At 42.5% G+C, this 19,639-nt stretch overlaps 1 protein-coding gene across 1 annotated transcript; it reads right to left on the reverse strand.

Moving 5' to 3' along the window:
* Positions 1–3,728: 3,728 nt before the first annotated feature.
* On the reverse strand, positions 3,729–19,316 carry Art8 (Arginine methyltransferase 8). Its single transcript, XM_080268288.1, has 4 exons — positions 19,191–19,316; positions 6,002–6,116; positions 4,276–5,187; positions 3,729–4,032 (listed from the first exon to the last, which is right to left on the reverse strand). The coding sequence occupies exons 1-4, from the start codon at positions 19,269–19,271 to the stop codon at positions 3,782–3,784; spliced, it is 1,359 nt and encodes a 452-aa protein (XP_080124414.1). The 5' UTR covers positions 19,272–19,316; the 3' UTR covers positions 3,729–3,781.
* Between the last annotated feature and the right edge of the window lie 323 nt (positions 19,317–19,639).

Consider the following 19,639-nt stretch of genomic DNA (forward strand, 5'->3'; position numbering starts at 1 on the left):
AATTCTATGCTTCAATTACGAGGTAGGACTGTGTCTCCTTGGTTACTGGTCAAATTTATCCTCCTATCTGACTACACCTGGCCACCAGCCAAGCTGAAGAGGCTGCATGGATCAGTATAAGCTGAAAACAAACCAAGTATAGAAAAACTCACACACACAAAATGACATAAATGCACTGATGGAAATATGATGCAAGATTTCACATATATGTATATATGTATTAGTGTATTGGCAAACAATAATAAACTGAAATATTTATTCACTGAAAAAGTTATACTGAATTAGCACACAAAAAAGTAATCTGAAATGAAGATTCATTGTACAACTCAATGTAATATTTACAGTATTGAACACTATATCATAAATTTCTAATTCTCATCCTCAACATCAGTATCATCCATATATTCTACTGCCTGAAATATGAAAACCAAAGCTTAGAACAAGAAAACTATGAATGAAGGGGCCAAAGGGCCGTTCATTCACTTATCATTTAAACCTTCCAAATTCTCGGCCCCACCCTGCATGCAACTCATGCAATAATCCTTTTTTTTTTTTTTTCCATATCAGGGGAGGGGGGTATAATTGGATACAGAAACTGAGAAAGAGCAAAGAAAAAAATAATCATCTCATCATCCAGACCTCTTTTTCCACCTAAGAATGGAGTGTATAAAAAAAAAAAAAAAAAAAAAAAAAGTTCTTTTCCTACCTACACATGGGGTGAGGCAGAGTCTAATGAACAAGAAAAAACTGACCGTTAACATAAGAAATAACATAATTCTGCATAGTTCAATTAGGCAGACACTCATTCACTCACCATTCAAGCCCCAAAATCCTGACTCCACACGTATGCATGTCATACCACCTACCAGCAAAGAGTCTACCCAAAAACTACCTCTTCACTGGGGAAAATAATAATTATCAATGCACGGCCTGTGAAATGATTCACACATCATTAAAGCAAATAAATAAATACATGAGTAAATAAAAATTGCTTTTATTAAAAAAAAAAAAAAAAAAAAAAAAAAAAAAAGAGCCTGAAGTATACATTGCACATCATTCTATAAAAATAAACCTATGGTGTAAAGACTTCCATTTAACCATCATCCTACGTTAGAAATGTGTGAAGAATGATGAAGGAATGGTAGAGTTGGATAGTGAGATTATTAAAGACGCCTGGAGAAAGCATTATAACCAGTTGTTGAAAGAGGAGTTGGACTGGAACTGGGAAAGTTTGTCAGCAGATCCAGTGTTTGGCCCTTGGCCTTTGATTAATGTTGCTACTGTGAGTAGGGAAATAAGCAGGATGCAGTTGGGGAAGGCAGCAGGTGTGTCTGGGATGATTGTTAAAATGCTGAAGGCCTCAGGAGATACAGGCATGGGTTTAGTTACTGATTTGATAAATATGATTATATATGAGTGTGTTGTCCCAGATGACTTACTGAAGAGTGATTATACATGTGTTCATGGGGAAAGGTAATGCCATGGAAAGAGAATTATTGAGGCATAAAACTTTTGAAACAGATAATGAAGGTAATGGAGAGTCCTAGAAGGTATACTTAGGGAGAGAGTGAATACTGATGAAAAGCAGTTTGGGTTTATACCATGCAAAGGAACCACTGATGCCATATTCACTGTCCACCAGCTTCAGGAAAAGGAAGCTGTACTTTTTGTTGATTTGGAGAAGGACTTTGACAGAGTCCCTAGGGAAGTGGCAAACTGGGCAATGAGAAGGCCTGGGATTAAGGAATGGCAAGTTAGAGTGGTCATGGTTATGTATGTGGGTACTCGCGCCCAGGTGAGAGTGAATGAAGTTTGAGTGATGAGTTTTCTGTGAATGTTGTCATGCATTAGGGGTAAGTCTTGAGCCCCTTATTGCTTGTCATGGCACTTGAAGCTCTCAGGTGACTTCAGAAGTAGACTCCCACAGGAGATATAAAGCTGCTTCCTTGGTGCTGATTGGACAGAATGAAAGGGAGTTAGAGGAAAATTTAGGAAGTGGATAGACAGAATGGGGCACAAAGGATTGAGAGTAAAAGTGGATAAAACAAAAGTGATGATATCTACAGTTGATGATGGTACTGTCAAAGCAAAGGGAGAGTGGTCATGTGTGATTTGTCACAAGGGCGCGAGAAGTAACTCCATCTCGTCCAGTGTTTGAGATAAGTGGGTGCATGAGAGATGTAGTGGCACTGAGGCAGACTGTGAGATAATGCTGACTGTGTGTGTGAGGGGTGTTGGGAAGATCATGTAGAGACTGTAGGGCTTGGTAAGATTGATCTTGCTAGTGAGGCTTTTGTATGTGTGGAGGAGTTATGTTATTTGGGGGACATGTAATGTGCTGGAGGTGGGGCTGGAGCTAGCTTTGTGGCTATGGTAGGGAGTGGTTGGAAGAAGTTCAGGGAGCTGCTACCTCTCCTGACATTGAGGGCTCTCTCTCTCTCTCTCTGCGCTAAGGGAGCTTTGAACATGGCATGTGTTAGAAATGTAATGCTCTATGGTAATGAGACCTAGGCAGTAAAGGAAGAGGATATTTGTAGGTTCAAACATACAGAAATGTCAATGATTAGATGGATGTGTAGCACGTTCTTAAATGCGAGGCCTGGGGGGGCTAGGTTTATGACTGAAGAGTTGAAAGGAAGGATGGGAGTAGAGTGTATTGGTGTTGTGATGGTTTGGGCATGTGGAGAAGATGGAGGATGACAGCTGGGTGTGGAAGGCGAGAGGTGTGAATGACAGGGGTAGGGCCGTGACTGGCAAACTGCAAAAGACCTGGGATGTAGTCATTGAGTGTGACCTCAGGGAAAAGGGACTGAACTGGGAGGCTGCCAGATGTTGAGCACTGTGGATAGATGCCATTAGTTGATCAAGGCCGATGCATGCATGTTGGTGCCTTTATGAATAATATGACAATCATCCTCATCACCATCCTAACCCACCTTACCAAGACATGGGATGAAAGAGTAATCATTATCATCATCATCACCTTCATCACCCAGACTCCTTTCCCAACCCAAGGTAGAGTGAAGCAGAGTACAGAGAGCCAGAAAAAAAATGACAGAATGAGATACTAACCAATGTTTGTCCAACTGAATGGTTACACTCCCATTCACTCACCATCCAAGCCCCTGCTATAAAACAAATATATCACTGAACTGAAGTAATTAATGGCACTTGTTAATTCTGTTTTGATAAGTTTGGAGAATGTTTCCTCACTGTATGCTGAGGTTAATCTGTTATATTCTTGGTGCTCATGACCCAAGACTAATAACTAACAAAAACTAGCCATCAATCCCTGATGATGATGGTGCTGTGGCCCCAGGCTCACCTGCATGTGAAGCATGTGGACTACAGGCTGAAGTTACTCTCTGCCTATAGCATCATCACCCCCTATCATGGGATAAGGAAGGGGGTGAGAGATATTTATACAGGTACTTGTCATATTTGGCAATGAAGTTGCCTTGTCACCGGTACATCAGTGCCACAATAAGAAGCCATCCTTCTCCAGCATCTGATCTCTCTATCTATTGCTAGAAGTATTAATCCCATAAAGAGTGGCCACAAAAAAATCACCTTCACGTCTCCCTGTCCTCTGCCACTTGGTTGCCCTCCCCCAAAATCACCCCCCCCCCCTCTCTCTCATATAACTCTCCACTCCATCCCTGCATCTCAGCCTTAATCTCCTGCTTCATCTCCCCCTCCACCTCACTCACATACATTCTATTAGTCAGTCTCTCATTCTCCATCCTCTCTGCATGGCCAAACCTTCTCAAAGTATAGTATTTTAGTTAATGCAATCATCAACTTCAGCTATTAATTCCATATCCTCCATCTCCTGTTCCAACATTTTTGCAATAATAAGGCAACGGGGGTTTGGGCAGGGACAGGACATGGGGTGTTCCGACTCCTCTGGGTCAAGCATCTCGACTGTCATTGTGTAGTGCCGAACATTTTCCTCGCTCTGACTCATCGCCAGTTTCCACCCAACCACCTCGTCCTCTTCTACAAGGTTGTTAAAGTCTGTCAGGGTTTCCCCTTCCTTAGAGTCTTCACTAGCATCCGGTATACTATCTGATGTTTGTGTTTTATTTCTGTATTCTAGGCTACCACTGCTATCTTTGTGCTCACAGTCACCTTGTACACTATCAGATGTCAGAGTTCCATTTCTGTGCTCACTACTGTCATTTTCGGCATCTTTGGAGTCACCTGCACTCTTTATCATATTACTTTTTCCCTCCTCTGTGGTTTTCTGTTTGTTTTCATCATTATCAGAGTCACTGGCATCTGTTTTTACCTTCTGTGCACTATTCTGTTCAGTTTTATTTTCACAATCATCCTTCTTTTCTCTCTGCACTCTTTCATGTTTGGTTTGGCTTTCATTACCTTCAGTGTTTTTGGAATTCTGTGTGTCAGTTTCCACACCATTTGCACCATTTTCTTCATCACACTCAAGGTTATGTGGCTGTGACTGTGATGCTCCATATCCAAACACAATCACAGTTTGCTTCCAGTGTGTTGGGGGGCTAAACGGGGATGTCGACAGCGTTACCAAACTCCCAAACTCATTGCCATCCTCGTCGTAGTCCCTCCCGTCAAAGTCACACTCGAACCACAAACAAAGTCCCTGGTATGGCCCGGATCTGGTAATGCCGACAAAAGTGGTGGAGGTAAAAAATTTGATCTCATCCCCTGGGACCCACTTCAGGCTGAAACTCTTTATGCAAACTGGTTCTGCGAGAAGGTCCGATTCCGATACCAACCATACTTCAGGTTTTGTTGTCTTGGACTTAAGTGCAAAGCCCTTCACGGCGGACATGTTAAACCCATACACATTATCCCAGAAGGTTATTTGTTCCTCATACAGGCTTTGAAGCGAGCAAGGGCAGGCATAAATCCGCGCCTCTGAGGGAAACATTGTCCCCGAGTCTGAAAGGAAGTTGTCCCTCGCATATATAACCGAATTCAGCATTGACTCATGAAGCAGATAGAACCCCATCCACTCTGAGACTATCACATCAACTTTCTCATCACCTGGGAGCTTCACATTCTCTACTTTATCATGAATGACGTGGATTATGTCAGCGAAGTTGTTGTCGACTGAAACTTTCTGAATGAGAGGTGCCATTCCACTTGCCTCAACTGCGTACACTTTCTTGGCCCCAGCTGCTGCCATGAACAGTGAGAGGATGCCTGGAAAATGTACAAAGTATGTTGGTTAATGTCACATGCCTTTTATAAATTTTGATATACAGTACTCTGAATTACAATACAAAGAACAAATCATCATCATCATCATCATCATAAACATCATTATCTTGACCTCTTTTTTACAACTAAAGTACACTAACTACTAGATCTACAAATTTAAGGAAGACATACAGCACACCTCAGAAAACTATCAACAGACGCATAATTAATGTATGTGGGCCATGCATTCGCTGACTAATTACTCATCATCATCATCATCATCATCATCCCACCTCTTTTTTTTCCCCATCTAAGGATGGGGTGAAGTAGGGTCCAGAATGTAAAAGAGAAAAACATGAAAGGAGAACTAATAAAAAAACAAGCTTGATGAAATAGGTCAGATATTCGTAAGTCAGGCAAAAGCACAATGAAATACTGAATAATATTCAAAGGGTTTGAATCATCATCATTCAGATCTGTTTTCCCACCAAAGGATAGGATGATGAAAAGTCCAGAGAGCAAGAAAAAGACTGGTACAATGAGAGCTAATACAAAAAAGACTGACAGAATAAGAGCTAACATGAAAAAGATTGATAGAATGACAGCTAACAAGTTAGAATACAAGGCAAAATTGAAACAAACTATTTAAAGTTAAAGAAATAAAATTAATTGAATAAATGATGCAGGATAGACAATGATAATGCTGACTAGGGCTGTCCCCACAACATACGAGAATCAGCCCAGTGGAGTGGACAAGAAGTGTCATACGCAGACTCCCCCCAACCCCCCCCCCTTTTTTTTAGAGCCAAACTCTCACCTGTGCCAGCTCCTACATCCATAACCACCTTGCCATTAAAAAGATGTTTGTTTTTACTGATGGCATCTGCGTATGCTTGTGTCCGTGGGGCATCGCTTACCATTAATCTGTGGATCTGAGAAAATGGAATATTATTAGACAGACATGGACAGATTGAGAGACAGACAAACATACACTGACAGACAGGTACAGATATAGATACTGATGGACAGAAAGAAATGGAACACTGTCAGATGTCTGACTACATTTGGTTCTTCATTAGATAAATACAACTGTATGGAGGTGGTATGAATAATAGCAGCAGTACCGGTAACTGCAATATCAACTGGAAGTGAACCCAGTGGACTGCAGGAAACTAATGCTCCAATACACCAACAATATACTGTAGTGTAATATGAAAGATAAAATGGTTAAGTTACAGAAATTTAACTACATGTATCTATCTATTTTTCTATATATAAAGCTGAAAAGATGAATGTGCATATCTCGGGGGAACCAAGATGAATGTGCATATCTCTGGGGAACCAATGGAGACATCTAGCTGACAATTTTTTAACACACTCCTGGCATCATGGGGAAAGTCTGGGGGCACAAATCATTGAAACCCATTAACTCTGACATTCTGGTTGATTTTTCTATTTATCTATAGCCAGACACCTTACTCCCATAAGGAGTGGCCACAAACGAATCATCTCCATGTTGCCCTGTCCCCTGCCACTGTGCTGCCCTCCCTGCAACTCACCCCCCCCTCTCCTATACCTCTCCATCAATCCCTCCATCACATCCTGTCTCTCCCTCCCTCTCCTCCCCTACACCTCACTCACATACTCTCCATGTTGGTCTCTCACTCTCCATCCTCTCCACATAGCAAAACCACCTCAGTGTACTGTATTTCTCCTAAAACTTTCTGACAGCCACATCCACAAAACAACACTCTTTCACTTCTTTATTTGTCAGTCTGTCTCTCTGTGCAACTCCACATACTCCTCTCCAACAACTCACTTCCACTGCTCTCACTCTTAACTTCCCTCCTTCCAACAAGTTCCAAGCTTCGCTTCCATACATTAGAGTTGGTATCACAATTAGTGCAGCCTTGTTATACAATGCCTCGTTATGTGATAAACCGCTACAATGATAATTAAAAAGTTGTACCCTGACTCAGTACAACATTAAAAAATTAATTGCAATTTCGCTACAATGATATTTTTGATGGTTGCCTCTGAGAATCTCGGGCGGATGAGGTGACACACACAAACCAAAATGGCCGCCAGGTGTCTGTGCATGAAAGGCCACTGAAACACCATTGTTACTGCCAAATAACAGAGCAAGTGCTTAACAAATAGTGCAGTGTGCAATATTAAGTGAAGTGTTTTTTTTTTGTGTGTGTGAAATACTTAAACCTGACTTGGGAACCAAGTCAACCTTGTGTAACCATCATCCCTTTTTTTTGGCTTCTACATAGCTGACTGAGTTAAGATGCCCACCTAGTGTTTACACTGACTGTGATTAATGCCTTCCGTTTTATTTTGTGCATGAATGGCCACTATAACACCATCTCTCATGCCAAATAACAGCACAAGTACAGCAGAACATTGATTTACCAAGAACTGATTTTAAATTATCAATTTAAAACAACACATACAATTAGGTAAATATTTTCAATTTAAAGCAAATCCTCCCAATTTTATGAGAGTTAAATTTGATGCATCATGGATATCTTGTGTGATTCTGACCATACATGATTTAAAATACTGTACAAATAAATACAGCATTTTAATATTTAATTTCAAAGTACAAGCATAGGTTAAAAATTCAAACACTGAGCCATTTCTGGGCACACATACACACAGTTTATTGTGGTGGACTGTCACACCGTCGTGATGTGTGGCGAGGTTTGGGAGGTTGTTATGGTAACCATGCAAGAGTCTTGTGCACCAGATGAAGGCTGTTGTTCACAGACATCTCTGCAATTTATGAATTATGTTTTAATTTCATATTAGTACTGTACTGAAAATTACCATGCTCTAGAATCTGTTAAAACCAAAATTTGTCTACAGTACACTGTAATCAGCAACAAAATGTTTGATAAATGTTTTGATAAATTACAAACAAAACTGTGCTCTGACAACAGGTGGCTGGTAATGCACTGTGTGGTGATCGAGCTGAGCACCCATGCCTTGCACTGGGTAGGGTTAGGCCAGGCCTGCTAAAGAATTCAAAACCTCTCTGGAACTGATAAAATAACAATACCGTAATTAAATACCACATCACATGAACACTGTTGCATGTACCATCTGTAAACAGCCTCTTCTCGTTAGATTTTTGTCGGATGGCACTTTTAATTTTTCTTTCACTTTCACCACATTCATTGCTAAATGCCAAACGTTTCAGTTCCTTAAAATATATATATATATATATATATATATATATATATATATATATACAGTGGGGCACCAATTTTCGCGCCTAATTGGGTCCAAAAATAATGCGCGAAAGTGGAATTAGCGAAAGTTGGGGCATTGTCTTTATGGCAAAAAGGCTAATTGGTTCCCGGTTATCCTAAAGTAACATCAGATTTTCATTTTCACTTGCAATACAGTACATCAAATCACTATTGTACATTGCATTGTGAGATACAAACAATAAAAACTGTACAGTACACATTATATGAGGAGAAACATACCACAGAGACCAGGTTGAGGTGTTTAATGGATGTTGGGGGTAAGTATCCAAGGCGCATGGCGGGCTTATTTAGCCACGCCAGACGTATTGGCGCCACCTCTTGCTGCCTCGCTACCACCATGCTGTTTCCTCATACTACGCACTGTCGATTCTGGGATGTTAAATATATGGCAGATTTCACTGTTTTTTGTGCCCTTGTCCATGTGCTCAACTATCTTCCTTTTCATTTCATTATTATACTGCCGTTTCTTCACTCCAACACGATACTCTCTTTTAGCCTTGGCCTTTCCTCCCGACTTTGAATGTTCCGGCCACTTTTTATCACCACCACTGCCTCCTGGCCCTCCCCCCACACCACCAGGCTCTCCCCCCACACCACCAGGCCCATTCCCCACACTACCAGGTATAGTAGAGGCCATTGAACCGTGAGAATCCAACACAATGGAGCTAGCACGCTCGTACACAATGGCGGGAATGGGTGGACAGAGTGTTGACATGACGTCATTCAAGATGACGGTGGGTTGCGGGCGGGCGGTGCAGGATATTCAAAGTTCAAAATATTGTCCCAAACCCAAAATTTGTGCGCGAAAATCGATTTTTTTCAAGCGAAAGTGGAAGTTAGGGAATATTTGGTGCATGCCGCGAAAGTGGATTCCGCGAATCCTGCTGTAGCGAAAGTTGGTGCACTACTGTATATGAATCTAGCTACTGTGTACTGTATTTTATTTATTTATCTATTTTCTTAGAGCTTCGGAATAATTCAGGGAGTGTTAAGTGGGGAGTTTTGGCTTTTGCAAGGCCTTGAGAACGTAACCCTCGCATAAGTTGCAACACAATTGTACTTTAGTTGCTCCAAATACAGGTATGAAGAAATCAAGGCAATTGATTATGCTGAAACAGAAAATCAAGGTGCTAGATGTTCTGCAATGTGGTAATGGCATTTCAAGTGAGGCAGCTAGAAGTGTACTCATACATCGTTTTCGTTTTTAAAGGCTCCAACATGCTTGCATGTGTCGGCCTTGGTCACCTAATGGCGGCTCTCCACACTGCACGATCCATTGCAGCCTCCCTGTTCAGTCCCTTAACCCTGAGGTCACACTTAATGATCTCATCCCATGTCTTTCTCGGTCTACCCCTCATAACCCCACCCCCAATATTAACACCTCTCACCTTCCTCACCCTATTATCATCTCTCATCCTCTCCATATGTCCAAACCATCTCAATCTACCTCTCCTCATCACAACACCAATACACTCCAGTCCCATCCTACCTCTCAACTCTTCCATCGTAAACCCAGCCCCTCCAGGCCTTGGACGCAGGGACACACTGCACATCCACCTAATCACTGTCATTTCTGTACGTCTGAGCCGGCGAATATCTTCCTCCTCCACTGCCCAGGTCTCACTACCATACAGCATTACACTCCTAACACATGCTGCATACAAAGACCCCTTAGCACGTAGGGAGAGTCCTCTCAATGTCAGGAGAGGCAAGAGCTACCTGAACTTCTTCCAACCACTTCTCACCCTAGCCACAGAGCTAGCTCCAGCCCCACCTCCAGCACACAACATGTCTCCCAAATAACAAAACTCTTCCACACACTCAAGAGATTCACCAGCAAGTTCAATCCTTTCACATCTAACAATCTCCACCTGCTCACCCCGACACACCGTACAATAAAATAAGCATTATCTCGCAGTCTACCTCTGATACCACTACATCTCTTATGCACCCATATATCACAAACACCGCACAAGATGGAATTACTTCTCACGCCCTTGTGGCAAACTGCACATGGCCACTCTCCCTCGTCTTTGACAGTACCGCCACCAACCCTAGTTATCATCACCTTTGTTTTATCTGCATTTACCCTTAAGCCATTGTGCCTCATACCATCTCTCCACTTCCTAAACTTTTCCTCCACCTCCCTTTCGTTCTCTGCAATCAACACCACATCATCAGCATACAACTCCCATGGGAGTCCGTTTCTAAAGTCACGTGAAAGGGCTTCAAGTACCATGATAAACAACATGGGACTCAAGACTGACCCCTGATGCACACCAACATTCATGGAAAACTCATCACTCAAATCTCCATTCACTCTTACCTGGGTGTGAGCACCCACATACATAGCCATAACCACCCTAACCGGCCACTCCTCCAAGCCAAGCTTTCTCATTGCCCACTTCACCACCTCTCTAGGGACTCTGTCAAAGGCCTTTTCCAAATCAACAAAAACAAATTAAAGATCCCCTCTCCTACCAATATATTTTTCCTGAAGCTGTCGAACAATGAATATAGAATCAGTGGTCCCCCTACCTGGCATAAACCCAAACTGCATCTCATCAATATTCACTCTTTCTCTAATCATACCTTCTAAAACTCTCTCCATTACCTTCATTATCTGATCTAAAAGCTTTATACCTCTATAATTTCCTCTTTCCAGGGCATCACCCTTCCCTTTATACACATTTACAATGACACTCTTCAGCCAATCATCTGGGACAACACTCATAAATACATTAATCCTATTTATCAAGTCTGTGACTAACCTCACCCCAATATCGCCTGAAGCCTTCAACATTTCGGCAGTCAACTCAGACACACCTGCTGCCTTCCCCACCTTCATCCTGCCTATTGCCTCACTCACAGTAGCAGCATCAATCAAAGGCCAAGGGCCAGACACTGGATCTGCTGGCTCCAAACCTTCCCTGTCCCAGTCAAATTCCTCATTCAACCACCAGTTATAATGCTCTCTCCATGCATCTTTAATATCCTCACTGTTCACCACTACCCTTCCTTCATCATTCTTCACACACTGCTCACCTATAATATCCCGATTATCCCTCTTCACCTGACCTGCCACCCTAAATATCATATTTTTCCTTTCCCCATGATTTAGGTTATCAAGTAATAGTCTCTGTGACTCAGACTTTGCCCTGTATACCTCTCTTCTAGCCCTCCGCTTGGCAGCCAAATATTCCTCTTTGCTACCACCCTTCTTCCATTCCCGGAAAAGCCTTCTTTTCTCCTTAACTGCAGCTTCTACACCCTCATCCCACCACCAAGTTACTTTATGTCTTGGTGGTCCTCTTGTCCAACCGCATGTTACATCAGTAACTCTCAAGAAATTGTTCTTGAGGGCTCTGTACCGTTCATTAACGCCTCTGTCTACAGCTCCCTGTTCAGCCACCACTCTCCTCAACTCGCTACAGAAGGCATCCCTTACTACTTGGTTTTTCAGCTTCCATATTTTCCTCCTAGGTACATAAGTCCTCTTTTTCATCACTTGTTCTTTAAGCACCATATCACAAATCAATAGTTTGTGCTTCTGCACACACCCCTCACTTCCTATAACTTTAACATCCCTCACTAACCTCCTATCAGCCTCCTAACCAGAAAATAATCTATCTGACTGCTATTTCCCCCAGACTCATACGTAATTAACCTACTGTCTCTTTTCCTAAAATATGTGTTGCACACAATCATGTCCGTTACCTCCCCAAACTCGAGTATCCTTTCCCCTTCTGCATTCCTTAGACCATACGCACATCCCCCATGCACTCCTTCATAACCTTGTGCTGCTTCACCTACATGACCATTTAAGTCCCCTCCCAAAATCACTATCTCATCATCCCGCATACCACCCACTACACGTATTATATCATCCCAAAATCTATCTTTCTCTGCTTCATCCAACCCTGCCTGTGGAGCATATGCCGATATAATCACAGCTATCTTTCTCCCCAACAGAATTTTCACTACCAATATCCTATCACTTACTCTCAAAATATTCATAACATATTCCACCCATTTCTCCGCAACCATCACACCAACACCTCCATATGCGTCTGTCCCCCCCTGCCAAAACAACTTATAGCAACAGTCCTTCCCAACAATCTTTCTGGCTGATCCACCCCTGTACCGGACTTCCTGCAAACACGCCACATCCACCCACATAATAAGGATGCCATTCACCTCCTGACTTAACTGCAGGGAATGGCTGGCACTAATTTATCTTTCTGACGTACATTTTTCATAATTACAGTAATCCCTCCACTGTCTGATGTAGTAGAGCCAAAGGCATGTCCGGAAAGTGGTACCATCCGGAAAGTGGGCCTCTGACTGCTGGACTGGTACTTATGAACCCTAACCCAGCCTAACTTTGAAAGCCACCCTACCAGACATGCATAGTACTTATTTAAACCTATTTAAGACCCTATTCACACCAATAATGGACATAAAGTATGAAATAAATGAAAAGGAACCAGAGAATGAGGAATTAGAAGTATGGAAAATACTTAGGCCTAGCAGCATACAGGGTACTGTACTGTTCTTGACAGCACGTCTGTGGCCGCCTCCTCAAACTCTCTACGGCTCTGGTAGTTGTGAAAATGCTCTTGAAGCACATACAGTAATCCAGTGTTGTGCTACACTTAATTCTTTGCACTGTGAGTTATAATTGTTTAACACTGCACATTCTTCTTAACTGAACCACACCAGTTTCAACCGACATTCCAACCGCCACTTTGCACTCCACACTTAATCCTTTGCACTCTAAATTCTAATTTCATAACACTGTAAATTCCCATGTGGTCTAGTGGTGTGGTACCTGCGGTTTATTCACTGTTTATTCACAAAAAACGAGCACATGCAGCATCGATTATGATGGAGGTCTTCCCTGAACAAAGGTTAGGCAGTAACTGGGAACAGGGTTGCCAGATCTGACCGGTCACATTACCAAACTCCTCAATTTTCATTACCAAATTCTTAAAGGAAGCATTTATTCTTCACTAATTATATATACAAGTGTAAATGAATGTAATCTATCTATCTATCTATCTATAGCCCGACGCCCTAATCCCGCAAAGGGTGGCCGCAGACAAAATGCCTCCAAGTCACTCTGTCACCCACCATTTGACTCCCCTCCCCCCAACTCATCCCCCCCTCCCTCATATACCTCTCAACTCCATCCCTCCACCTCATCCTCGGTCTATCCCTCCCTCTCCCTCCCTCCACCTCACCTACATACACCCTCTTAGTCAGTCTTTCATCCTCCATTCTCTCCACATGTCCAAACCACCTCAGTGTATTTCTCCTAATCTTTTCAATCACATCCACATCTACCCCACAACGTTCCTTCACTTCTTCATTCGTCAACCTGTCCCTCAACGTCACTCCACATGCTCCTCTCAAGTAACTCATTTCCACTGCTCTCACTCTTGACTTGTTCCCCTCTTGCAAGGTCCACGCCTCGCTTCCATACGTCAGGGTAGGGATCACAATACCATCATGCAGTGACTTCTTAACTTCCATGCTCACGTCCCTATTTCTCATCACTGCTTTCAGTGTACCAACAACCTTTCTTCCCTGCTGTACCCTTTCACGTACTTCATCCCCCAAAGTTCCATCCTTACTCATCACACTACCCAAGTACTTGAATGCACTCACATTCTCCATATCCTCACCATCCAACCTCACTGCACACTCTGTGACTTCATTCCTCTCAAACACCATAACTTTACGTTTGTTTACATTAAACTTTCAGCTTCCTCCTCCTACACACTGTCCCAAATTCATTCACCAAACCTTGCAACTCCCATTCATCTTCACTCAACAATACTGTATCATCAGCAAACAGCAACACCGGAAGCTTCCAAATCTCACCCTCATTCATTAGGGCCACCCCCACATCCACTGGCCTACCTTGCACCTCCTTTACAACCCCATTCATATATATATTAAACAGCCATGGAGACATCACACACCCCTGTTTCAGTCCCACATTGAGATCAAAGAACTCACTCAGCTCACCATCCACTCGCACCGTAGCTCTAGCTCCCTCGTACATACTCTTCACAGCACTCAACAATTTCTCCTCCACTCCATATATTCTTAATACCTTCCACATACCTTGCCTATCTATTCTGTCATAAGCTTTCTCCAAGTCCATGAAGGCAGCATACACTTTCCTTCCCTTCTCTAGATACTTCTCCACTAAACATCTTAGAACAAATATCTGATCTACACACCCTTTTCCCTTCCTAAATCCCCCTTGTTCTTCTCCCACTAGCTCCTCTGTCATATGCCTAACCCTATCAATGAGTATTCTACCAAATATTTTACCAGTCACACTAAGAAGGCAAATACCCCTATGGTTACCACATACTTCTCTCTCCCCTTTTCCTTTGTACAGAGGAACAATTATACCTGATTTCCAGTCCTCTGGAACCCTTCCCTCTTCCCAAGCCAATCTACACAACTTCCATATCCACTCCACAACAATCTCACCCCCATACCTAAGCATTTCACCACACTCTCCATCAATTCCTGGGGCCTTTCCCAGCTTAATCTTCTTCATCGCTTCCACTACTTCCGACCTACTGATCTCTTCCTCCCTCCTCTCACCTCTTCTTCTCCCAGCCATTCCCCAACCACTTATACTCACACTGCTCTCACTCTCTACATTCAACAAATCCTCAAAGTGCTCCTTCCATCTCCTCAATTCTCTCTCTTCTCCACCAACAATCTATTATTCCTATCTTTCACTCCCCTACTATTTCCCCCTTTCACACTGCCTTACTTTCTTTACCTCCTTCCAAAACAATTTCTTACTCTCCCTCCATTTCACACTCAGATTCCTCACAAACTCTTCATCCACTTTCTTCTTACTCTCCTTCACCAGTCTCTTAACCTCCCTTCTCCAGCACACATAAACCTCTCACTTCTCTCTCTCATCTTCTCCCTACCTCTACTCGCCAACCATTCACCAGATGCCTTCTTCTTTTGTTCCACAGCTCGTTTCACCTCTTCATTCCACCATGCTGTCCCTTGCACCCCCTTGCATCTCCTCCTCACTCCACAAACCGCCTCACACGCTGCGCTTTATCTCTTCCGTGAATATCTTACATACGTCTTCCACCCCTTCCATCTGCTCTAGCTCATACCTTCCCAATCTTTCTTCCACTATGCTCTTATACTCTGTCCTTTTCTCACTATCTTGCAATTTCTCCACTCTTCTCACAGGAGCTGCTTCCTCCTGTCTTCCCCTTCGTCTCCTCAACCACTTTCTTTGCAGCTCTACCTTGGCCATCACTAAGTGATGGTCCGAGACCTCCATTCCCCCACCCTCTCCACCCCCTTGCATCCAACACTTGTCTTCTCATTCGCTCATCCACACACACGTAGTCTATCATTGCCTTTCGTTCAACAAGTTCACCATCCATCCTCCTCATTACTCTCCATGTATACCGGTGGATCATCTTATGACGAAAGTAGGTGTTGGCTATTGCCAACCCCTTACCAGCACAGATGTCCACCAAAGCACTACCATTCCCATCTACTTCAGCTGGCACACCCCACTGACCAACCACTCCATCCACTCGTACATTCCCAACTTTGCCATTCATGTCTCCAATCAACAGCACTCTCTCGCTCCTCTCAAACTTGTCCATACATGCTTCTACTCTCGCCCAAAACTCATCTTTCACTCTTGCCACTCGATCCTCTGTTGGAGCATACACGCATACAACCGCCCAAGCTTGTATACCTACTTTCATCCTCACCCATACAATCCTTGCACCCACTGTTCCATACTCTCTTATATTCTCCTTCCACTTCTTGCTTATCATCAGACATACTCCCTCTCTTGCCCTCTCATTCTCACTGACTCCCGCACATATACCTACACTGTATTCCCATTCTCTCATCCTTTCACCATTCCATTTAGTTTCAGTCAATCCACATATATCCACTTTTGCATCCTCAAGCACCTGGACAATCTCTCTCTCTTTTACTTCATCATTCACTCCTTATAATTAACAGCATGTTGATTATTTTCATGCCATGTAGGCTAGCAGATTAATCAGAGAGAGCAGACAATCCACCATCTCCATCCTGTGTATCATCATAAACGTGAAAAATCCGTTTGGCATTGTATTATTCTGATTCAATACCAAACGAATTTTTCATTACCAAATTGGCCCACATTTGGTAATGAAAAATACCAAATGGCAACCCTGACAGGGGAGGGGGGAGGAAGGAAGGGGTGAAGGGTCCATGATGTAACAGCTGTTCGGTGCTGTGCGACAATTTCAAATTATGGGTGGGGAAAAATTTGTTTTTTGGGGGGATTTTTTTCATTTTTTGGCCATCTTTGGGTTCAAAAGGTCCAGGCCCACAATGTCCGGTAAGTGGGGTGTTCTGAAAATGGGCATCCGGAAAGTACAGAGATTACTGTATTAGTGAATAAAAGCACTTTTACTATTCTGTGCTACTATCAGGTACCAAACAATATTTTTTTATCAAAACAACAGTTCGATTTTGCGCGAATTCAATTTTAGGTGACCTCTTGAGGAACCTATCTCGTGTTAAATTTATATTTTACTGTACTTAATAGTGTAGTGAGTGATACTGAGTAAAGTGGAGGGATGTGGTGGATGAGTGTGTGAGGAAGAGAGGTATGGAAGTTGGTCAGGCTAAAGGACTGACAAGATACATTGCTGGCTGGGTGAATTTTGTGCAGAGAAGTGCATAGCCAGAGATTTGGCAACCCTTTTAATGTGACAGTGCTCGGACTGACTCTATCAGATAGGTATATGTGAAGCTACAGAACGTGTTGAATTTTTTTTTTCCTATCTGATGAAGCCAGGATTTCATGGGCTTGAATGGTGAGTGAATGGAAGAGTGGCCCACTGAATTAGGCAAACTTAGGCTGTCTGGACGTTGCTACTCCTCACCTTGCCCTAGGGTGGGAAGGGAGGTTCGGATGATGATGATACTGTATCTTTTTTTGTGGAGTGGTCGTCCAGGCCTTCCAATTGTACCCCATCCTAGGGAGTGGGGGACCCTTGGTGATGACACGTACATGCATAAGACAAACTTCAGGTGGGTGCCAGAGTTTTTTTTGGTCATTTTAGGCTTCGCAGTCGAGGTCATCCTCACTAACCCCATTGAATCCATGTTGTTTTGACCTCGTTATACGATAATTCATCATGCAGTAGGCCTTCACCTGACGCAACCCAATAGTATAACGAGGCTGCACTGTAATATCATGCAGCGACTTTTTTACTTCCATGTTCACTTCCCTATTTCTTATCACTCCTTTCAAAGAACCAGCAACCTTTCTTTCTTGTTGTATGCTTTCAAGCACTTCACCCTAACTTCCATCCTTACTAATCACACTACCCAAGTACAGTACTTAAATGCACTTACATTTTCCATTTCCTCACAATCCAGCCTCACTGTGCATTCAGTGATTCATTTCTCTAGAAGACAACAACTTTATTCTTCTCTACGTTCACCTTCAAATTCCATTTCTTACACACACTCCTAAACTCATTTACCATTCCTTGCAGTTCCCCTTCGTCTTCTCTTAACAATACAGTATCTTTTGGAAACAACAGAACAGGATTTTCCCAATGCTACCCTCTCTCATTAGGGTCGCTCCAACACCCACTGCCCTACCTTGCATCTCATTTATAACCCCATCCATATACAGATTGTAACCATGGAGACATGACACATCCCTGTTTCAATCGAAGATAGAAAAATTCACTCAGTTCACCACCGACAAGCACTGCTGCCCTAACGCCCTCATACATACTCTTCATGGCATACAACAGCATCCCATTTACTCCATACTGATTTTTGTTACAATAAAGCTGCATAGTGATTATTTTTATGTGAAGGGTTTAGTGGGTATCCAAGAAATTTAACCGGCCACCACAGGCAGCTTATGGCACCAAAAGCACTAGGGGGCCAAAGATCCCCACTGCAGAGATGCCCAGTGAACGTGGCTAGGTCCACTGGTTACTTAAAACACTCACCAGTAGTCGGCGGATTTGAGAAAGTGGCATACTCTTACCACATATATCTAAGGCTTTAACGTTCTTCCTGGAATAAATAAGACTGTCTTGAGGCGATATAATACACTATACTGTAATATACTGTAAAAGACAAAAACTGGTTTATGGAAATCTAAGTATCTGCCTATTGCTTATAACACTTGGAAAGTGGGCTGCTATTAGATATATGATTATGTGAGGCACTTGATAGAAAATATATGGTGAAAGTAGAAATATATAATAAAATATATGTAGTCTGGGGATCTGTGAAAGTGTGACCCTGTTAACAATATGCAAAAATTTTTGTTCTTGTTGATAGCATCTGCATATATCTGTGTCTGAGGAGCATATGGTACGTCACTGTGTAGGCATTGTAGCTCCTTCATAGCAATTATAAAACATATCGCACTTTGGCATTTTATATACTGTACAGGTATATTTTTTTAACCCTGACACTGGTTGCATCAACAACATACGGGAGGATATCAAGGTGCAATATACAAAGTAAATTGCTGAAGAATGTTATGAAGTCTGCAAAAGCCACTTGTGGTATGACCCTGAGATGCATCATTCACCAATAAATTTGTGGATCTGAGGAGATGAAATGCTGCTACCTCCTTCACTACATACACATACCCTACCTGTACTGCTTGCAACTAACCTCCACATCCTCATAGCTGGTGAAATAATTCTCCAGGGAATCAGCTTCCATCTCTGGGGTTGGATGGGAGGATAAAGGCATCTCACTGGCCTCGCTACTGGTTATCTTCAACACACGATGTCTTTTCCTGAAATGGTACAAATGGCTATTATTGTTGAATCAGCAAGTGCTAAAATGTCACTACATACAAAACGCTCGAAACTGACCCACAAAATGCAAAAACCTTAAAAATATAAAATATGGAAATTTCTAGTACTGGTACATTACTATACCACACCCTGTTCTGTTTCACTAGGTGTAAAATTACCATCTATGGCCTGAATGCTGAGATGTAGCACGAGATTACCATCAAAATATTGTGGTCATCATAAAGAGGTGCTGTGGAACCGATGCAAGGCTGTAGTATTGTCTTAGTCTACAATGAGTTATGTAAAAAAAAAAAAAAAAAA

Source organism: Coenobita brevimanus, chromosome 27 (genome assembly GCF_032717465.1).
Source record: "Coenobita brevimanus isolate Jiangsu-jjx chromosome 27, ASM3271746v2, whole genome shotgun sequence".
NCBI lineage: Eukaryota > Metazoa > Arthropoda > Malacostraca > Decapoda > Coenobitidae > Coenobita > Coenobita brevimanus.

Excerpts from the sequence above, each read along its gene's own strand:
- Art8 (XM_080268288.1), bottom strand. The coding sequence starts at position 19,271 with ATGCCTTTATCCTCCCATCCAACCCCAGAGATGGAAGCTGATTCCCTG. Across the intron at positions 6,117-19,190 it reads CCAGCTATGAGGATGTGGAG|ATCCACAGATTAATGGTAAG; the intron begins GTTAGTTGCAAG and ends CCATTTTCTCAG. Across the intron at positions 5,188-6,001 it reads GGATGTAGGAGCTGGCACAG|GCATCCTCTCACTGTTCATG; the intron begins GTGAGAGTTTGG and ends TACATTTTCCAG.